General features: G+C 44.4%; 1 protein-coding gene across 2 annotated transcripts in view; it reads right to left on the reverse strand.

The window, feature by feature from the left end:
• The window catches only part of LOC147321516 (NACHT, LRR and PYD domains-containing protein 3-like), a 41,545-nt gene that overhangs the window by 17,951 nt on the left and 4,954 nt on the right, over positions 1–18,640 (reverse strand). The window contains exons 4-9 of one of the 2 annotated variants that reach the window (XM_086305490.1): positions 15,734–17,606; positions 14,496–14,669; positions 11,601–11,774; positions 5,841–6,008; positions 2,701–2,868; positions 1,582–1,755 (exon numbers count right to left, since the gene is read on the reverse strand). In XM_086305490.1, coding sequence (XP_086161616.1) covers positions 1,582–1,755; positions 2,701–2,868; positions 5,841–6,008; positions 11,601–11,774; positions 14,496–14,669; positions 15,734–17,606 — 2,731 coding nt within the window. Of the gene's footprint in view, positions 1–688; positions 1,756–2,700; positions 2,869–5,840; positions 6,009–11,600; positions 11,775–14,495; positions 14,670–15,733; positions 17,607–18,640 lie in introns of those variants that run through there. The other variant, XM_086305489.1, reaches the window with a different exon arrangement.

Below are 18,640 nucleotides of genomic sequence, written 5' to 3' on the forward strand. Positions count from 1 at the left end.
TTCCCATTCCCTTTCCAGTCACCTTTCTCACTCACTATGTGTTAATAGACCTCTCTGCATTGAATCATACTTGTTATTAATCTCTGTCCCTCTTCCACAGCATGTCTTTATCCTGTCTTCCTTCTCTCACCCCAACCAATCACAGCAGATGGCCCCGCCCCTCCCTGAGCCTGGTTCTGCCGGAGGTTTCTTCATGTTAAAAGGGAGTTTTTCCTTCCCACTGTGGCCAAAGTGCTGCTCATAGGGGGTCATATGATTGTTGGGTTTTTCTCTGTATCTATTATTGTAGGATCTACTGTACAATATAAAGCACCTTGAGGCGACTGTTGTTGTGATTTGGCGCTGTGTAAATAAAATTGAATAGAAAATTGAATTGTTTGATCAACATGGAGGCTGTCACTGAACATTACTGACAGAAGGACACAGACATAAACATGATTCGTAGACTTCAGCAGAGCTTCTGCCCACATAGCAAAATTGGTATGGCCCAGATCTGGCCCACGCAATGTGCTTACACATGGCTCACATACCGCAAAGAATGACGTCCCTTTGGTGGCCCAGATCTGGTTTGCCAAAGGTGGCCCAGACATAGGCCAGCACAAGGCCAGTTGCAGATACACTGGTGGTCCTGTGCTGGCCCATGCGTGGATTACCTCTGGCAAACCTGATCTGGGCCACCAAAGGGCCGTCATTCTGTATGGTATGTGGGCCACGTGTAAGTTCTGTGCAGCCACGGGCCAATTGCAGACAGTGAATGGACTGATTCTTATATAGCGATTTTCTACTCTCCCAGATTACTCAAAGTGCTCTATACAACTTGCCACATTCACACACTTTCTCTAAACTCATTGCTTCCCTAACTGCATTCATACACATTCACACTCTTGACAAGCAGACTGGATGAGCCAGGGCTCAAACCATTAACCTTCTGATCACTAGGTGACCTGATCTTCCTCCTGAGCTACAGCCACCCAGTGGTAAAAATGCATAAACCCTTACTAGGGTTTGGATAAAGTGTACACTCACAAACCTGTCAAGGCTGCATTTGAAATGTTGGCTACCATAGCAGTATAGTATTGCAACATGGCATTTGGGTTTTCTAACTAAAATAGGAAAATAGGAACATAAATACTGCCATCATTGCCAGACCTGGCCCACATCTGGTTGACATACACCCTGCCATGACATCAGTCAGTCAGAAGTGCCAGCTTGACACCAGATCCGGGCCAGATGTGTCTGCTATGTGGGTGGTCTGTATGACGACCACATGGTTACTAAATGTAAGGATGGTTCTCTGTAATAAGAGCCAGTGATTTGCAGTCTCGTCACTTGTTGTCACAGTCTTGAGTCATACTGCGACAACATTAAAACTGATCAGCTGTTAAGGCATGAAATGAGAGAACAAACAGTGTGAGATTAGATTTGATGCTCTTACAGTTTGATGAATGATGATTACTCTTTATAAGGCTTCAGTGAGAAGCCTCCAACTTTACAAGAAACACTGGATCTTTGTTTCATACTGACTGTGTTTAGTACAATACTGCTGACAGCACCACCCACTCACTCCAACAGTTCACGTACTGCAGAGTTTCCAGTCTGTAGTCTAGACTCTCCTGAAGATCAACCAGCTCAGACAGATCTGGATTCTGCAGGTCATTGTAGCACAGGTCCAGCTCTCTCAGATGGGAAGGGTTGGACTTCAGAGCTGCTGCCAGATAATTACAGCTGATCTTTGACAAACCACAGCTCAACAATCTGTATAAAGAATGAAAGATGTAAGTTTATTAGACAAACTTCAAACAACAGCTTCACACAGTCTTCAGTAAACTTCAATAAAGTTATAGATAATACTTTTTTCCCCAATTCCCAATTCCTGTTCCATTTTAAAAATATAAATGGATGCTTTTAAAAAAAACCTAAAATGTAAATTAAAACCAAACAATGTTGAAACAATGGATTATATTCATGCTATTACAAACAAGCTAAACTACTGGTATGCTACCATTTAACAGAGGAGTCATCCCTACAACACAAAACCAAATTACTGTGAAGTAGGAAACACTTACAGAGAAGACCATCTGTCTTTATGTTTTCAGCAGAGAGTGAGAAACAATGTGGGCTCAAACTTCCATGTGAGGACTAAATTTATAACTCATGCAATGTCTCGCAGATAAGAACATGAAGGAATGAAGGGCATTTTAATTTTTGCAAAAACACAATAGTATAATAATAATAATTAATGTGACCCCACAATGCCTCTGACAGAGTTGACTGTCTATTTTTTAAACTATCAAATTATGAACAAGAGTGATGGGGTCTACAGTAAGTAAGACCTCATGACTCCTGTTCACACACAAAGTGAAAAAATGTGGTGACCCTTAAATTCATAATTTTATATATATAAAAATATTATAGTGACTCAGATGTTAATGGATACAAAGAAAAGAAAAGAAAAGAAAATCATGAGGAGAAACTGAAGGTGAAAATCAACTGTATGGATTTTTCTTCTTTGTTGAAGGTCTGAAATGTGAACATTGTTCTGCTACAGTCATTGGACTAAACCAGAGAGGAAGAAAAGAGACTTTACCATGAAGATCCTCAGTGTGGATCAGTATAATATCAGCCTTATGTCTGTAGCTTAGTGTCAGTACAACTTTCACATCATATTCATCTCGGCACAATTAAAACATGCTGACTGACCTCAGAGTTTCAAGCTTACATCCTGGACTCTCCAGAAAACCACACAGCTGCTTCACTCCTGAATCCTGCAGGTAGTTGTTACTAAGGTTCAGGTCTCTCAGGTGACTGGGTTTGGACTTCAGTGCTGAGACCAAACAGCTGATGTCTGACAAACCACAGTAATCAAATCTGAATAAAGAATAAAAGATGGAGTTTTCTTTTCAATTTTGTGCATAAAATAATTTCATAACTTCATCAGAGATAAAGAAAATTCAACCCCTGTGTTACGTCTTCCTTGTCCTTTATGTGTTTCATGTCTGCATGTATTTTGTTGTCAAGTTCATGTAGTCATGTCTGTGTTTCGTCATGTCTGTGTTTCATTATGTTTCCTGTTTTATTTTGAAGAGGTCCTGTGTTACTGTGTTCATTGTGTTTAATTTTACACTTCCTCTGTGACGTTGTTATGTTCATTTGCTTCAGCTGTTTCCCCGTGTGTTTCCGCTTCCCTCATTATCCTCCTGTGTGTACTTAGTCCGTGTGTTTTCAGTCATTCCCTAGCTGTGTCCGAATTCAGGGGAAGGATGCCTCGAAGTACGTATTTTGAGGCAATGACGTCACAGCGACGTAATGACAGCTGTCCGAATTCAAAGAGTACTCAAAATGTGGCGACAAATACGTCCTACTTTTCCGCGAATTTGAGGGTTAGCTGTGTCCGAATTCAAGGGAAGGATGCTTCGATTCCATATTTGGAAAAAATGACGTCACAGGGACTGTCCGAATTCAAAGAGTACTCAAAATGTGCCGACAAATGCATCCTACTTTTCCCCAAATTTTTAGGATGTGTCCAATGTATCCTTCGTGTCCTACCATATCCCAGGATCCATTGCAGGCCATACCGGAGATTTTTTTCTGATAACAATGGTGGTCGAAGAGGAAAACACTTTCAAATGTAAGTATATGAAAATCTGGTTGTAAAAAAGTTAAATTGTCATAGCAGTTGTGTTGTTAAGCTATGGGCATCTGCATTTTTTTTTTTTTATTATTCAAATAACCCTAAACTAGCTTGTATGGTGGGTCCTGCGGTTTGTCATATATTGCGGCTTACATACAGCTAATTTGGATTTTTTCAAATTAATTTCTATGCTGTTATGTTGTGGGGAACAAAGGCCAAGCGGCTCATTCATTAAAACGAGGAGAAAACGATCACCTCTTCACTTGGGTGAAGAATCGGGCCACTGTGGCGTGGAGGTACAAGAATTAATCAATTTATACATCATATTGATATATATGAGTGCGGTTTTATTAACCCTCATGCTGTACAGCAGCGGTCCCCAACCTTTGTTGCGCCACAGACCGGTTACATTAGACACGGAGCGGCCTTCAATGTGTCGTGGAAAAATACGACAAAATAAAATGATCCGACCAAGACAAAAACTGTGGTATTTTGAAATTATATTAATAAACGCACATTAACTGTGTAATTGTGTAACTTTATTAGCAGCGTCCTCCTGAAAATGTGCCAACAGAGTAACATCCTCCTCTCTGCCCCTTAATGCGCCCCAGTCGCGATGGTAACGTGTAAATATTTCTTTCAAAATAAGACACACAACTACAACACGGGAAAAGACCCAGGGAAACAGAGTTAATGATAAAAACCCTGAAAACCATAAATTTCACACCGGAGCCTCAACTCTCGTGGCCCGGTACCAAACGACTCATGGACCGCTGCTGTACAGAACCTGTGATGTCCAGACGGTATTCCTCTGGTGTTCTGCTATGAAAACGTTTGGATTTAGGGATTAACATAGTTGCTAGGGTTTCCTTTCTTCTTATTTGTTGTGTGTGATCAGGACAATACTGGAGAAGATGGGGCTGCAGGTGAAAGTCACCCCCTTGCAGGCCAGAAGAAATGGGAGAACTTCAAAAAATACAAAGTACGTATGTGTGTTATCAAGAAGATAAATTCTTAAGAACACAAAGTAATAAATGTGCAATTACTAAGAGTTGTGTTGTTTTCATTTGTCTACTGTCATTTTTGATTTCCTCTGCCTTTAGGATTGCAAGTATCCAGGGTCAGGAGAGGGGGTCAGACCAAAACGACAGTGATGAGAAAGGGGGGGCACCCACAACAGGGAAAAAGAGGAAAAGAGACAGGAATGATGAGCTGCTAGACCTCATTAGAGAGGACATGAGGCAGCAAAGAGAGGCTGAGGAGAGGAGAGCAGGCAGAGGATGGACAGACTGTTTTCTCTTCTTGAAAGATCAAGGACAAAATGAGTTATGCATTAAGATATTTATTTATTTGAATATATTTGTTACGTTGTTAGACGTGTTGTGTTAGATTAAAGGTTTTGTGTTATTAATAAATTGATTAAAACAAACACTAATTGTCACTGAACTCAATTAGATTTACAGGCATTTTTAACATGTATGAACATAACGCTAACTTTGAACAATATTACATGGATATTTATTTGATAGGAATAAAGTAAATAACAATTAAACAAGAATATTTCAAATACACAGTATGTAAAGATGAAAAAAGAATATTTACAGTTGTTCACACAGGATTAACCTGAGTGACCTGTTCCTGGACCGTTTCTTTTACAACTGTAATAGATTACAGGAAGAAAGAATATAAAATAGGAGTGATGTGAGCTCGCTTGCTAGAACGAGTTAGTAGCCTGGCTGCTGCATTTTGCATAGCTTGGAGGCGAGAAGGAGATGATTTGTCCAAGCTAGTAAACAGGGCATTACAATAATCTAAATGCGATCACACAAATGCAATTTTTTCTAATTCAGCTGAGGAAACCATATGTCGGAGTTTAGAGACATTCCTTAAATGAAATAAACTATCCCCTAGTAGTCCTCGTGCAGAATTAAAGTTTTTTAAGACTTTGTATAATTCAATAAGTGAGAGTTTAATCAATGGAAATCACAGCAGTTTTATTTCTGCTTTGAATTTGAACTGAAGACAAATATAAGGAGAAAGTGGACATGTAAATCAAGTCTCAAAGTGAATTACCCAATAGAAGATTTTTTCTCTATGTAGCTTTTAAATATGTAGCACAGCATTACTCTGCATCAGCTAGTTGACTGAACCATAGAAGGAGAAAACAGAATTATATCCAGATTCTCACAACTAGAACATGGTGACTGACCCCAAAGTTTTAAGTCCACATTGTGGATTCTCCAGAAAACCACACACCGCATTCACTCCTGAATCGTGCAGCTTGTTGCGGCTCAGGTCCAGATGTTTTAGATGGGAGGGGTTGGACTTCAGTGCTGAGACCAGACAGCTGATTTCTGACAATGTACAGTCTTCTAAACTGAAAAAGAAAAAAGGAAATGGAAACTCCAAACAGCTCAGGCCAAAATTCCTAAAGAAACTTGAACAAACAAATAAAACATTTTTTTATATTTGTATTAAGAAAACTAGTAGTTTGGTATTTGATATCCAAATAATCTCTATACTTTCTATAAGTCAATATGTTATGTATTTTGCACTGCTGATCAGACAAAAAAAGTTTACATTGTTCAGGGGAAAAAGCCCGCCATGGGGTGAACAGAAGCCAGTAAGAACATTCTGCGTTCTGCTCTTAGAAATATGAAGGTAGATACACCAGCAACCACAGCTGATTCCAGGGGCCAGAGGTGACTACTGCTGGCTAACACTAAGTGTAGATATAGTAAGACTGTAATTATAGTTATGATACCTGGTTACATCAACTGGAGGTCACTAAAATCAATATCGAATCGGTGTGTAACTTTGCCAAAACAATTTTGGACTCTGTAGTTTTCTCTGGTCCCCTCCCCAATCAGACCAGGAGTTGACATGTTTAGCTGCATGTTCTCCTTAAATTGCTGGCTGTCTGAGTGGTGACCATAAAACAATGTGGGTTTCATAGATAATTGGGAAACTTTCTGGAGGAAAACTGATCTTGTTCGGAGAGACGGCATCCATCGCACTTTGGATGGAGCAGCACTCATTTCTAGAAATCTGGCCAGAAATTATTCTAGAAATTATTAAACCATCCAAAATATGACTATCCAGAGTTGGGACCAGGAAGCACGCCTCTCTGCAGCTTCTCTCCTCCTGTTACACCCCAAAACCCCATCCCCTTAGAGACTGTGTCAGCTCCCAAACAGACAAAAAACAAACTAAAAAACAGCAATAAATGACTTAAACAGAATGAAATCACAAAGAAAAAGCAATACAGTATCACCAACAGCACCAAAGAAAGAACTAAGACTATTAAACAGTATGTTTTCTCTTCTAAGTTCCTGTTAGCCAATGACTAATATTTGGTCAACATCCTGATTTACTCTGCTAACAGAAACCTGGTTACAGTTGGTTATGTTAGTTTAAATGAATCAACACCCCCAAGTCACTCTACCTATCAAAATCTTTTAAAATATAAATGTATTTTGCCAGAAACATCAGAGTCTCAGCTAAAAAGGAGGAGGTCAAATCAAATCAAATCAAATCACTTTTATTGTCACATCACATGTGCAGGTACATTGGTACAGCACATGCGAGTGAAATTCTTGTGTGCGAGCTTCACTAGCAACAGAGTTGTGCAAAATACAATAACATGAACAGGCAAAATATACGAATGGCTAAATCTGAAATTAATATATGTACAATATATAATAGTATATGCAAAAAATAATAATTTCTGGATGTGTATACTAAATGTTTTTCTACGTGTACGTGTGTGTGTGTGTGTGTGTGTGTGTGTGTGTGTGTGTGTACACATATTTTACAAATTAAATAGAGTAAACAATAAATAAAATATATAAAAATATACAGAGTTGAATATGTGCAAAACAGTGGCGTTACTGTACAGTATGGAGTGCATAATGTTGAAGTTCCAGTAGTGAAGCTGAGGTGTCTATGACGTGTTCAGCAGTCTGATGGCCTGGTGGAAGAAGCTGTCTCTCAGTCTGCTGGTACGGGACCGGATGCTGCAGAACCTCCTTCCTGATGGAAGCAGTCTGAACAGTTTATGGCTGGGGTGACTGGAGTCCTTGATGATCCTCCCCGCTTTCCTCAGGCACCGCTTCCTGTAGATGTCTTGGAGGGAGGGAAGCTCACCTCCAATTATCCGTTCAGAGCACCGCACTACTCGCTGGAGAGCTTTGCAGTTGTAGGCGGTGCTGTTGCCATACCAGGTGGTGATGCATCCAGTGAGGATGCTCTCAATGGCACAGTGATAGAAGGTCCTGAGGATGCGGGGGCTCATGCCGAATCTTTTCAGTCTCCTGAGAAAGAAGAGGCGCTGCTGCGCCTTCTTCACTGTTTTATTTGTGTGTACTGACCACATAAGATCCTCAGCCAGATGTACACCAAGGAACCGGAAGCTGCTCACTCTCTCCACAGCAGCGCCGTTGATGGTGATGGGGGTGTGTACTTCTCTGCACCTCCGGAAGTCCACTATCAACTCCTTTGTCTTTGCGACGTTGAGGGTGAGATGGTTGTCTTGACACCAGTGGGTCAGGGCGCTGACCTCCTCCCTGTAAGCCGTCTCATCACCGTTGGTGATAAGACCCACCACTGTAGTGTCGTCTGCAAACTTCACAATGATGTTGGAGTTGTTAGTGGCTGTGCAGTCGTAGGTGTAGAGTGAGTACAGGAGAGGGCTCAGTACACACCCCTGTGGAGCACCAGTGTTCAGTGTGATGGGGGATGAGGTGATGCTGCCCAGTCTGACCACTTGGCGTCTGTCAGACAGGAAGCTAAGGATCCAGCTGCAGAGGGAGCTGCTCAGTCCTAGATCCTGCAGTTTCCTGTCCAGCTTCGAGGGAACGATGGTATTGAATGCTGAGCTGTAATCTACAAACAGCATTCTCACATACGTGTCTCTCTTCTCCAGGTGTGACAGGGCAGTGTGTAGTGTCAGGGCTATGGCATCATCAGTGGACCTGTTGTGGCGGTATGCAAACTGTAGAGGGCCCAGTGAGTCGGGTAGTGCAGAGCAGATGAAGTCCCTGACCAGCTTCTCGAAGCATTTGCTTACGATGGGGGTCAGGGCTACAGGTCGCCAGTGGTTCAATGACTAGATGGTGGAGGATTTGGGTACAGGGACGATGGTGGCCATTTTGAAGCAGGCTGGGACTACAGACAGAGAGAGGGAAAGGTTGAAGATGTGCGTGAACACTCCAGCCAGCTGAGCCACGCATGACTTGAGGACGCGGCCGGGAATCCCGTCCGGACCTGTAGCTTTGCGTGCGTTCACCTTCCTGAAGCACTTCCGCACATCCTCCTCAGACACAGTGTGCGCACTGACGTCATCCGCGGTGCGCACACTGTCCGGTCTCGTGGTGTTCGCTGTGTCGAATCTAGCGTAGAATACGTTTAGATCCTCACACAGAGAGGCCGTGGTCTGCGGTGTGCTGGTTTTCCCTCTAAAGTCTGTGATCGTGTTTAGTCCCTGCCACATACTCCGAGGGTTGTCAAACTGTTGCTCCACCCTGTCCCTGTACTCACATTTGGCTGCTTTGATCGTCTTCCGGAGTTGGTAATGTGCGTGTTTGTAGTCCGATGTTTTCGCGGAGGCAAAGGCGGTGCTCCGTGCCGCCAGTGCCGCGCGAACATCTCCGTTAATCCAGGGTTTTTGATTTGGGAAGGATTTAACTGTTCTGGATGGGACGACATCTTCCACGCATTTCCTGATAAATCCACAGACTGAGTCTGTGTATTCATCAATGTCCCTAGCAGCCACGTGAAACATTTCCCAGTCCGCGTGATCAAAACAGTCCCGCAGCGTAGACTCCGATTGGTCCGTCCAACAGTGCACCGCCCTCCAGGTTGGAGCTTCCTGTTTCAGCTTCTGCCTGTAGGCGAGCAGGAGCAGGATGGAGCGGTGATCTGATTGGCCAAATGGGGCGCGGGGGAGGGCTTTGTACGCATCCCGGAAAGAGGTGTAGCAGTGGTCAAGTAGCCGGTCTCCACGAGTGTTGAAATGGATGTGTTGGTGGAGTTTTGGTGAGACTTTCTTCAGGTTTCCCTTATTAAAGTCTCCGGCTGTGATAAACGCTGCCTCTGGGTGTGCGGTTTCCTCGCTGCTGATCGCGCTGTACAGTTCCCTGAGTGCTCGGTCAGTGTCGGCTTGTGGGGGAATGTAAACAGCCGTAATAATCACTGCTGTAAATTCCCTCGGTAGCCAGAATGGCCGGCACTTAATCATCAGGTACTCCAGGTCCGGTGAGCAGAAGGATTTGACCGGGTGCACGTTCGCATAATCACACCAGCTGTTGTTGATCATGAAACACACACCACCGCCTCTGCTTTTCCCAGTAAGATCCTGTGACCTGTCCGCGCGATGCACGGAGAACCCCGGTAGTTGTATTGCGGAGTCCGGTACCTTGTCCGATAGCCAGGTTTCTGTGAGGCAGATCACGCAGCAGTCCCGCATCTCTCGCTGGAATGAGATCCGTGCCCGAAGCTCGCATAGCTTGTTCTCCAGAGACGGCACATTAGCCAGTAATAAACTGGGTAACGGTGGTCTGTAAGTGCGCCGTCTCAGTCGAACCAGAACGCCAGATCTTCTCCCTCTGCGTCGGCGTTTGCGGCCTCCAGGGCCAGAGAACAAAGGCGTCTCAGGTGAGATGAATGGGGGGTCTGCAAACGGAGCGTCCGTGTTGCAAAACTTGAACTCCGGAAAGTTATAAGAAAGTCCGTCTTTTATGTCCAGTAAGGTTTTTTTTTTTTTTTTTTTTTTTTTTTTTTCTTTTTTTCTTTTTTAAATGACATCAGAAACAGCAGTATGCGACATTACGTGATGGCAGAGCTTCAGTTCATCCTTTGTCATTTTTTTTTTTTTTTTTTTTTTTTTTTTTTTAATAAATAGGACAGGGGGAATGAATGAGAGAGAGAGGGGGAGAGAAAGAAAGAAAACCCAAGGGGAGAAGAGACGGTGAGAAGGGGGGGGAAGAGAGACAAAAAAAAAAAAAAAAAAAAAACTCCTGGGTCACCTGTATGGAGAAAAAACAAACAAACAAACAGAGGAGACAGCAAACAACAAAGAGCAACATAATAATAGAGAAAACAAAGCACCATCACAATAAACTAGCTAGTCATAGATATCAGTATTTACTAAGTATGTCCAGTAAGGTTTGTCGGTCGTACACAAGGAGACAAGTGCTGCTCGTGAAAAAATAAAGGAAAAGTAAAATTAAACACAGAAAACAGCTGTTGCTTGGGGGAGCTCGCGACGAGGCTGCCATACTCGGCGCCATCTTGTTATTCCACATACTGGACTTGTGGAATACCAAGAGATTAACTGCAGCTGTTTGTGCATTTTTTTTTAAGAAGAAAGATTTGGTTTAGGTCGTGTTTTTGTCTCTGACAAAGGAGTGGGTGCGGGACTTCACGTGTGGAACATGGTGATTTAAAGCTCAGACAGTTTTACACCTACTGATGCTCTTAATCATTAACAAACAACCGGAAAGCAGAGCGATGATTAACCTTCATGTTTACCTGAGTATTTTCATTGTCACCATCTTGTTTTTTGAAAAATGGTTGTGGTGAGAAAGGAGCAGATCTGACTGTCTAATGACTTGCCAAGAACAAGGCTGAAGCTTTGAATTAACATAATTTTTTTAATGACCATTTTCTGTTGGCTGTGAGCTTAAATGAGCGACTGAGAGCTGTTTTATAAAGTCTACCTCACTTTTTTCTAGCTTCTGGTCTACATGTTGAGAAAACGCCCGTGACACAGCTAACCTAGACAAAGTCCAGACGCTTTTCATTCCAAGCTCCTTAGACTACAATGACCTGGATGACTGAGAATGTTCACAGACATACAACTTAGACACTGCACAGATCATGTTGATCTGGTCTATATTACCAGGATGTGTACGCATTTACTGACACCTCAACTTTCACATCTCATCACAACTAACACATGGTGTCTGACCTCAGATACTCCAGTGTACAATGTGGACTCTCCAGAAAACTGCACAGCTGCTTCACGCCTGAGTCCTGCAGCTCATTTCCAGTCAGGTCCAGATGTTTCAGATGGGAGGGGTTGGATTTCAGAGCTGAACCTAAATGAACACAGCTGATCTCGGACAAACCACAGAGCTCCAATCTGAATAAAATTAAAAGATTAACTTTTGTGATTAAAATCATTCAGTGTCTCATAACGTCTCCAGAGATGAAAAAGATTCAGAAGGCGGAAGTTTTGATCATTCCAAACAGCTGAGGCCAACAGGATGGAGGTTCAAGCAGTCTTCAAGATACCTCAACATTTTTCTGATATTTGTATCTACAGTTCACGTAACATGTGGTATGCAAAAATCCAAATGGATGTATTTTTAAGACATGGAAATGTGACTCCAGACTCTTTGCCAAATCAAACTTCCATACCATACCAGTGGAGTCGCAGGATAACAACTAGCATTAGTGCTACTGACCGGTAGGCTGTTGGTGAAAACTGTGATACTAACAGGAAGGCATAGATGACAGAGGCCAAGAAAAGTAAGAGAGGAAGTAACGTGAAAGGGAAATAATGAACACAGAGACGGAAACTCCGTGAATCGCTACCTTATCATGGTGGAGGGGTTTGTGTGTTCCAGGGATCCCAGGGGCTATGTTGTCTGGGGGCTTTTGCCCCCTGGTAGGGTCTCCCATGGCAAATTGGTCCTGGGTGAGGGACCAGACAGAGCGATTGAGAAGACCCTTATGAAGAGAACATCGATTGAACAGTTTACCTTGCCCGGGATAGGGTTACCGGGGCCCTGCCCTGGAGCCAGGCCCGGGGAGGGTGCCCGAGGGCAAGCATCTGGTGGCCGGGCCTTAGTCCATGGGCCCATCCTCCCACAGGCCCACCACCCACAGGAGGCGCCATAGGGGTCGGGTGCATTGTGTGCCGGGCGGCAGCCAGGAGCGGAGGCCCTGGCGGACTGATCCCCGGCTGCCAAGACTGGCAATTGGGACATGGAATGTAACCTCTCTGGTGGGGAAAGAGCCTGAGTTAGTGCGTGAGGTTGAGCGGTACCGGCTAGATATAGTTGGGCTCACCTCTACGCATGGCTTGGGCTCTGGAACCAATCTCCTGGAGAGGGGCAACTCAGTCTGGAGTTGACCCTGGTGAGAGGCGGCGGGCTGGGGTGGGTATTTTAATATCCCCTTGGCTTGCTGCCAGTACATTGGGGTTTTTCCCGGTGGATGAGAGGGTTTGTTCCCTGCGCCTTAGGGTCGGGGAACGGGTCCTGACTGTCATCTGCGCTTATGCGCCGAGTGGCAGTTCAGAGTACCCAGCCTTCTTAGAGTCCCTGGGTGGGGTGCTGGAAGGTGCTCCACCTGGAGACTCTGTTGTCCTGCTGGGAGACTTCAATGCTCACGTGGGTAATGACAGCGAGACCTGGAGGGGCGTGATTGGGAGGAACGGCCTCCCTGATCTGAACCCGAGTGGTGTTTTGTTATTGGACTTCTGTCCAAATCACAGTTTGGCCATAACTAACACCTTGTTCGAACATAAGAGTGTCCATAAGTGCACGTGGCACCAGGATGCTCTAGGCCACAGGTCGATGATCGATTTTGTAATCGTATCAGCAGACCTGCGACCATATGTTCTGGACATTTGGGTAAAGAGAGGGGCTGAGCTGTCAACTGATCACCACCTGGTGGTGAGTTGGATCAGGTGGCGGGGGAGGACGCTGGACAGACCTGGTGCACCTAAACGCATAGTGAGGGTGTGCTGGGAACATCTAGCAGAGGCCCCAGTCCGCGAGATCTTCAACGCACACCTCCGGCAGAGCTTCAATGGCATTCCCGAGGGAGACAGGGGACATTGAGTCCGAATGGACCATGTTCAGCGTCTCCATTGCCGAAGCAGCTGCATTGAGCTGTGGCCCCAAGGTGGTTGGTGTCTGCCGTGGTGGTAATCATCGAACCAAATGGTGGACATGGTGGAACTGTTCGCAGCCGAGTGTGAAGCAGCGAGAATGAGGATCAGCACCTCCAAATCTGAGGCCATGGTTCTCAGCCAGAAAAGGGTGGAGTGCCCACTCCGGGTCAGGGATGAGTTCCTGCCCCAAGTGGAGATATTCAAGTATCTCGGGGTCTTGTTCGCGAGTGATGGGAGAAGGGAGCCGGAGATCGACAGACGGATTGGTGCGGCGGCTGCAGTGAAGAGGGAGCTGAGTGTAAAAGCAAACCTCACCCTATGGCCACGAGCTGTGGGTAGTGACCGAAAGAACGAGATCGTGGATACAAGCAGCAGAAATGAGCTTCCTCCAAAGGGTGGCTTGCCTCTCCCTTAGAGATAGGGTGAGAAGTTCAGCCATCCAGGAGGGGCTCAGAATAGAGTCGCTGCTCCTCCACATCGAAAGGAGCCAGCTGAGGTGGTTTGGACATCTGACAAGGATGCCTCCTGGGCGCCTCCTGGGGTTGGTGTTCCGGGCATGTCCCACCGGGAGGAGGCCCCGGGGCAGACCCAGGACATGCTGGAGAGGTTATATCTCTCGGCTGGCCTGGGAACGCCTTGGTGTTCCCCCGGAACATACACACACATACATGTGTACAGACTAGAACACAAGCACAAAAACTGCTCTGAGATGGACACCACCGAAAAAACAACACAATGGTGAATTGTGATGGCCAGGCTGAAAGTGTTGGATTCGGCAAGCTCCAGATAGAGAAAAATCCTGAGTGCCTTCCAATCGCATCACTAACTCACTCCACAGATAGTAACCAAATATATTACTGAACATTTGAACACAAGGTTGAAACTGATTTTAAATGTAAAAAAAAAAGACAACTACCTTGTAGTCTGATAGTAACTAACAGCTGCAGGCAGTGAACTGACCTCAGAGCGTCCAGTTTACAGTTTGGACTCTTCAGTCCAGCACACAAAAGTTTCAGTTCTGAACCATCCAGGGTGTTTCCACTCAGGTCCAGCTGAATCAGACTGGAGGTGTTGGATTTCAGAGCTGAGGTCACACATTGAAAGTGAGACTCTGACAGTCCACACCACCTTAACCTGTGATGACAAACATTACAACAAAATAACCCAGCTGGACACTTCCTGTTGGACATTGTGCTCTGGACATCAGCTGATCTGACTGACATGAAACAGGAATCCTCCTCAGTCTGTCGGTTTGCTCTAACCCCACGCCTGACTCCACAGACTCCTGAGGCCATCTCCATCAGAAAAACATTTTAACTGTGACTCAGGATATTTGACTGAGTTCAGCTCAGTGACCAGTTTGTGAACTTTTGGTTCTTTCTTTAATTTTATTGATGTTCTTTCTTGTGGTCCCGATGTTCTCGTCTTTGCCCCCCTCTGTCTTCTCTGTGATACCTTCAGTGTTCCCCTCTCACTCTTATCATGTTTCTGTTGAGCTTCACTCCCTATTTATTTCTTTTCCTGTTTTACTTTGATAATCACTTTTCTCACGTGTCTTGTTTTGTGCTCTGTCCCTGTTTACAGTTGGACTTTGGCTCATTTTGGTCTGTTTGTGACAATAAAAAAAAAATCCTCAGTTTTTTCTTTTAGTCCTGCATTTGGTCATCTCCACACCTCATCCAAACCGACCTCTTTCTGTGGAATGTCTGTGGAACATTTAGTGTAACAAATGAAATGAACTACTCAACAGTCAGACCTGACCATAATTCCCTATTAAAAGAATTCAATATTTAGAGATAAGGACAGATGATTGTGTGAACTTCAACATTGACTTCTACCTTCTGAAAAACTTGTGAACACAAACCAATTCAACCAGGCTTTGTAATGAAATAGGACTGATTTAGAAACTGTTTTTTTCTATGACACATTTCAGGAGCTGGGGTTGGCCTTTACACTCTACAGCTTGTTAACAGCTTGACTTGTACTGCGTGTAACCGGGTCATAAATGACATATTGTTATAATTACACAAAATGTGTTCTAAACCCCAAACTGTTATTGGTATACTGACTTTTAGGACCTCCAAGCTTTGGAAGTCCTTGGAGGCCTTGGATTTACTTGTAAGTCTTTCTTTTTACCTTTCGTTGTCAGACACAACGCAGGAACACACATGTGCATAGAGACAGAGATCTGCACTTACCGAGCCTTTCTGCAGTTCCTCACAGCTGGAATTAATCTGCGTTGTCCATCCACCGATGTGTTGTACTTCTTTAGGTCCAACTCATCCAGAACGTCCTCTGACATCTGCAGCATGAAGGCCAGAGCTGAGCAGTGGATCTCAGAGAGTCTCTCTGATCTGTTCTCTGACTTCAGGAACTCTTGGATCTCCTGATGTACTGAGAGGTCGTTCATCTCCATCAGACAGTGGAAGATGTTGATGCTTCTGTCAGGAGAGATTTTATCACTGTTCATCTTCTTCAGACTCTTAATGACTCTCTGGATGGTTCCTGGACTGTTCCCTGTCTGACCCAGCAGACCTCCTAAGAGTCTCTGGTTGGACTCCAGACAGAGGCCATGAAGGAAGCGGACAAACAGGTCCAGGTGGCCATTTTTACTCTGGAGGGATTTCTCCATGACTCTCTTGAGAAACAGACACTCGGATGAAACTTCATCATCATCATCATCATCAACATCAGATAAAGAATCAAATAGATAATCCTTACAGTCTTTCCCCACAAAGTTCTCCAGCACCTCTGTTTTATGTTCCCAGTCTTTTCCCAGGAACTCTTCCAGCACCTCTGTCTTTCTGTTGGTGAAACAGTGGAACATGTAGACTGCAGCTAGAAACTCCTGAATGCTCAGATGGACAAAGCAGTAGACTGTTTCTGAAAACATGTCATACTCATCAGCTTTAAAGATCTGTGTGAACACTCCTGAGTACACTGAGGCTGCTCTGATATCGATGCCACACTCTGTCAGGTCTGATTCATAGAAGATCAGGTTTCCTTTCTGCAGCTGATCAAAAGCCAGTTTTCCCAGAGACTCAATCATCTTCCTGCTCTCTGGACTCCAGTGTGGATCTGTGGCTTTATCACACTTGATGTTCTTTGTTTTTAGGTGAAATAGCACAAGGCGTAGGTAGAGCTCTGTGAGAGTCTTAGGCAGATCTTCGCTCTCTTTGTTCTTCACGACAAACTCCAGAACTGTAGCAGTGATCCAGCAGAAGACTGGGATGTGGCACATGATGTGGAGGCTTCGTGATGTCTTGATGTGGGAGATGATCCTGCTGGCCTGCTCCTCATCTCTGAATCTCTTTCTGAAGTACTCCTCCTTCTGTGGGTCAGTGAACCCTCTGACCTCTGTCACCAAGCCAACACAGTCAGGAGGGATCTGATTGGCTGCTGCAGGTCGTGTGGTTATCCAGAGGCGAGCAGAGGGAAGCAGTTTCCCCCTGATGAGGTTTATCAGCAGCACATCCACTGAGGTGGACTTTCTAGGGTCAGTCAGGATTGTAGTTTTGTGGAAGTCCAGAGGAGGTCGACACTCATCCAGACCATCAAAGATGAACACAACCTGGAAGTCTTCAAAGCTGCAGATTCCTGCTTCTTTGGTTTCAGTAAAGAAGCGATGAACAAGTCCCACCAAGCTGAACTTTTCCTCTTTCAGCAGATTCAGCTCTCTGAAAGTGAATGGAAACATGAACTGGATGTCCTGGTTGGCTTTGCCTTCAGCCCAGTCCAGAGTGAACTTCTGTGTTAGGACTGTTTTCCCAATGCCAGCCACTCCCATTGTCAGAACTGTTCTTACTGGTGCTTTTCTTCCAGGTGGGAGTTTAAAGATGTCTTCTTGTCTGATTGTTGTTTCTGGTCTGTCTGGTTTCCTGGATGCTGTTTCAATCTGTCTGACCTCATGTTCATCATTGACCTCTGCAGTCTCTCCCTCTGTGATGTAGAGCTCTGTGTAGATCTCATTCAAAAGGGTTGGGTTTCCTGCTTTAGGGATCCCCTCAAACACACACTGGAACTTCTGTTTCAGGTTTGAATTGAGTTTGAGGTGACAGGCCTGAAGAGTCTCTGGATGAAACAAAAACTGTCAATAAGATCATTGCCTGTAGAGTGGTCTGTACAGTATGAGGAAAAAGTTATTCAACTGCATCTATATGTGAATGTGACTTAAACCCAAGTCTACGGTTATGAAGTTATGACTTCGAGCTAAACTGATTTATTATAACTCATAAACAAATCACTGTGACACACTTATCCCTGGAGTCATTCAAACAAAACTCAGTGTAGGTTAGAAGTTCATGAACCAACAAAAACTTCAGTCAACAGTTAAAAAGCTGGAGTCCAGACAACAAAGCCAGATAACTGCATTGGTTAGAGCTGCAGTGACTTATCAAACAAAGAAATATCCTCAAACATTTTGAGTTTTTTATTTTTAGGGTCTTTTAATGCATTTACTATTTTCTTAGCATAGAGATTACACTTTACAGTTGGTAGAAGCTGTTAAATAAGGGAATCAGGATGATTCTTCCTTTACACATCAGCACAGAGGACAAGCGAGGACCCCAGGCCCTCCCTTTATTATTAGCAGAGACATAAGAACCAAAGCAAGGTTGACAGTCTGGCCAACAAACAGCTTGAGTTGAACAGCACCCAACCAGGATTGTTTATTCTTTTAAGACCTTGTCATTCACTCATACCAGATACAGCTATCATGTTAGCAATTAGAAAGAGAGACTAGTAAAAGCTGAGGAAGGTGGTCATTCAGCACATGTTCCCACATACGACACTGTGACGGTTTGTTTAGGTCTTCAGGGTCTGATGGAGTAAATCCTTCCTCTCAGGGTGAGTCAGGTCTCTCTCCTGACAATGAATTTTTTACCATTAACAAATTAGTTATGTCACAAACCACACAAAGTAAACTCTCTAACAATCCATCCACCATCTTCCATTTATCTGGGTCAGGCCCCCCAAAAAAGGGAGATGGGCCCATCCTCCTGAGAGCTAACCACCTGCAGGAGCCACCGTAGGGGTCAGGTGCAATTTGTGTTGGGCAGGGTCCAGGAGCGGAGACCCTGGCGGACTGACTCCCGATTACCAAAATT

This window comes from Aulonocara sp. 'chitande type north' Nkhata Bay, linkage group LG9, assembly GCF_057382095.1.
Source record: "Aulonocara sp. 'chitande type north' Nkhata Bay isolate Kocher_YH1m ecotype deep benthic linkage group LG9, A_spYH_male_GT1.1, whole genome shotgun sequence".
Taxonomy (NCBI): domain Eukaryota; kingdom Metazoa; phylum Chordata; class Actinopteri; order Cichliformes; family Cichlidae; genus Aulonocara; species Aulonocara sp. 'chitande type north' Nkhata Bay.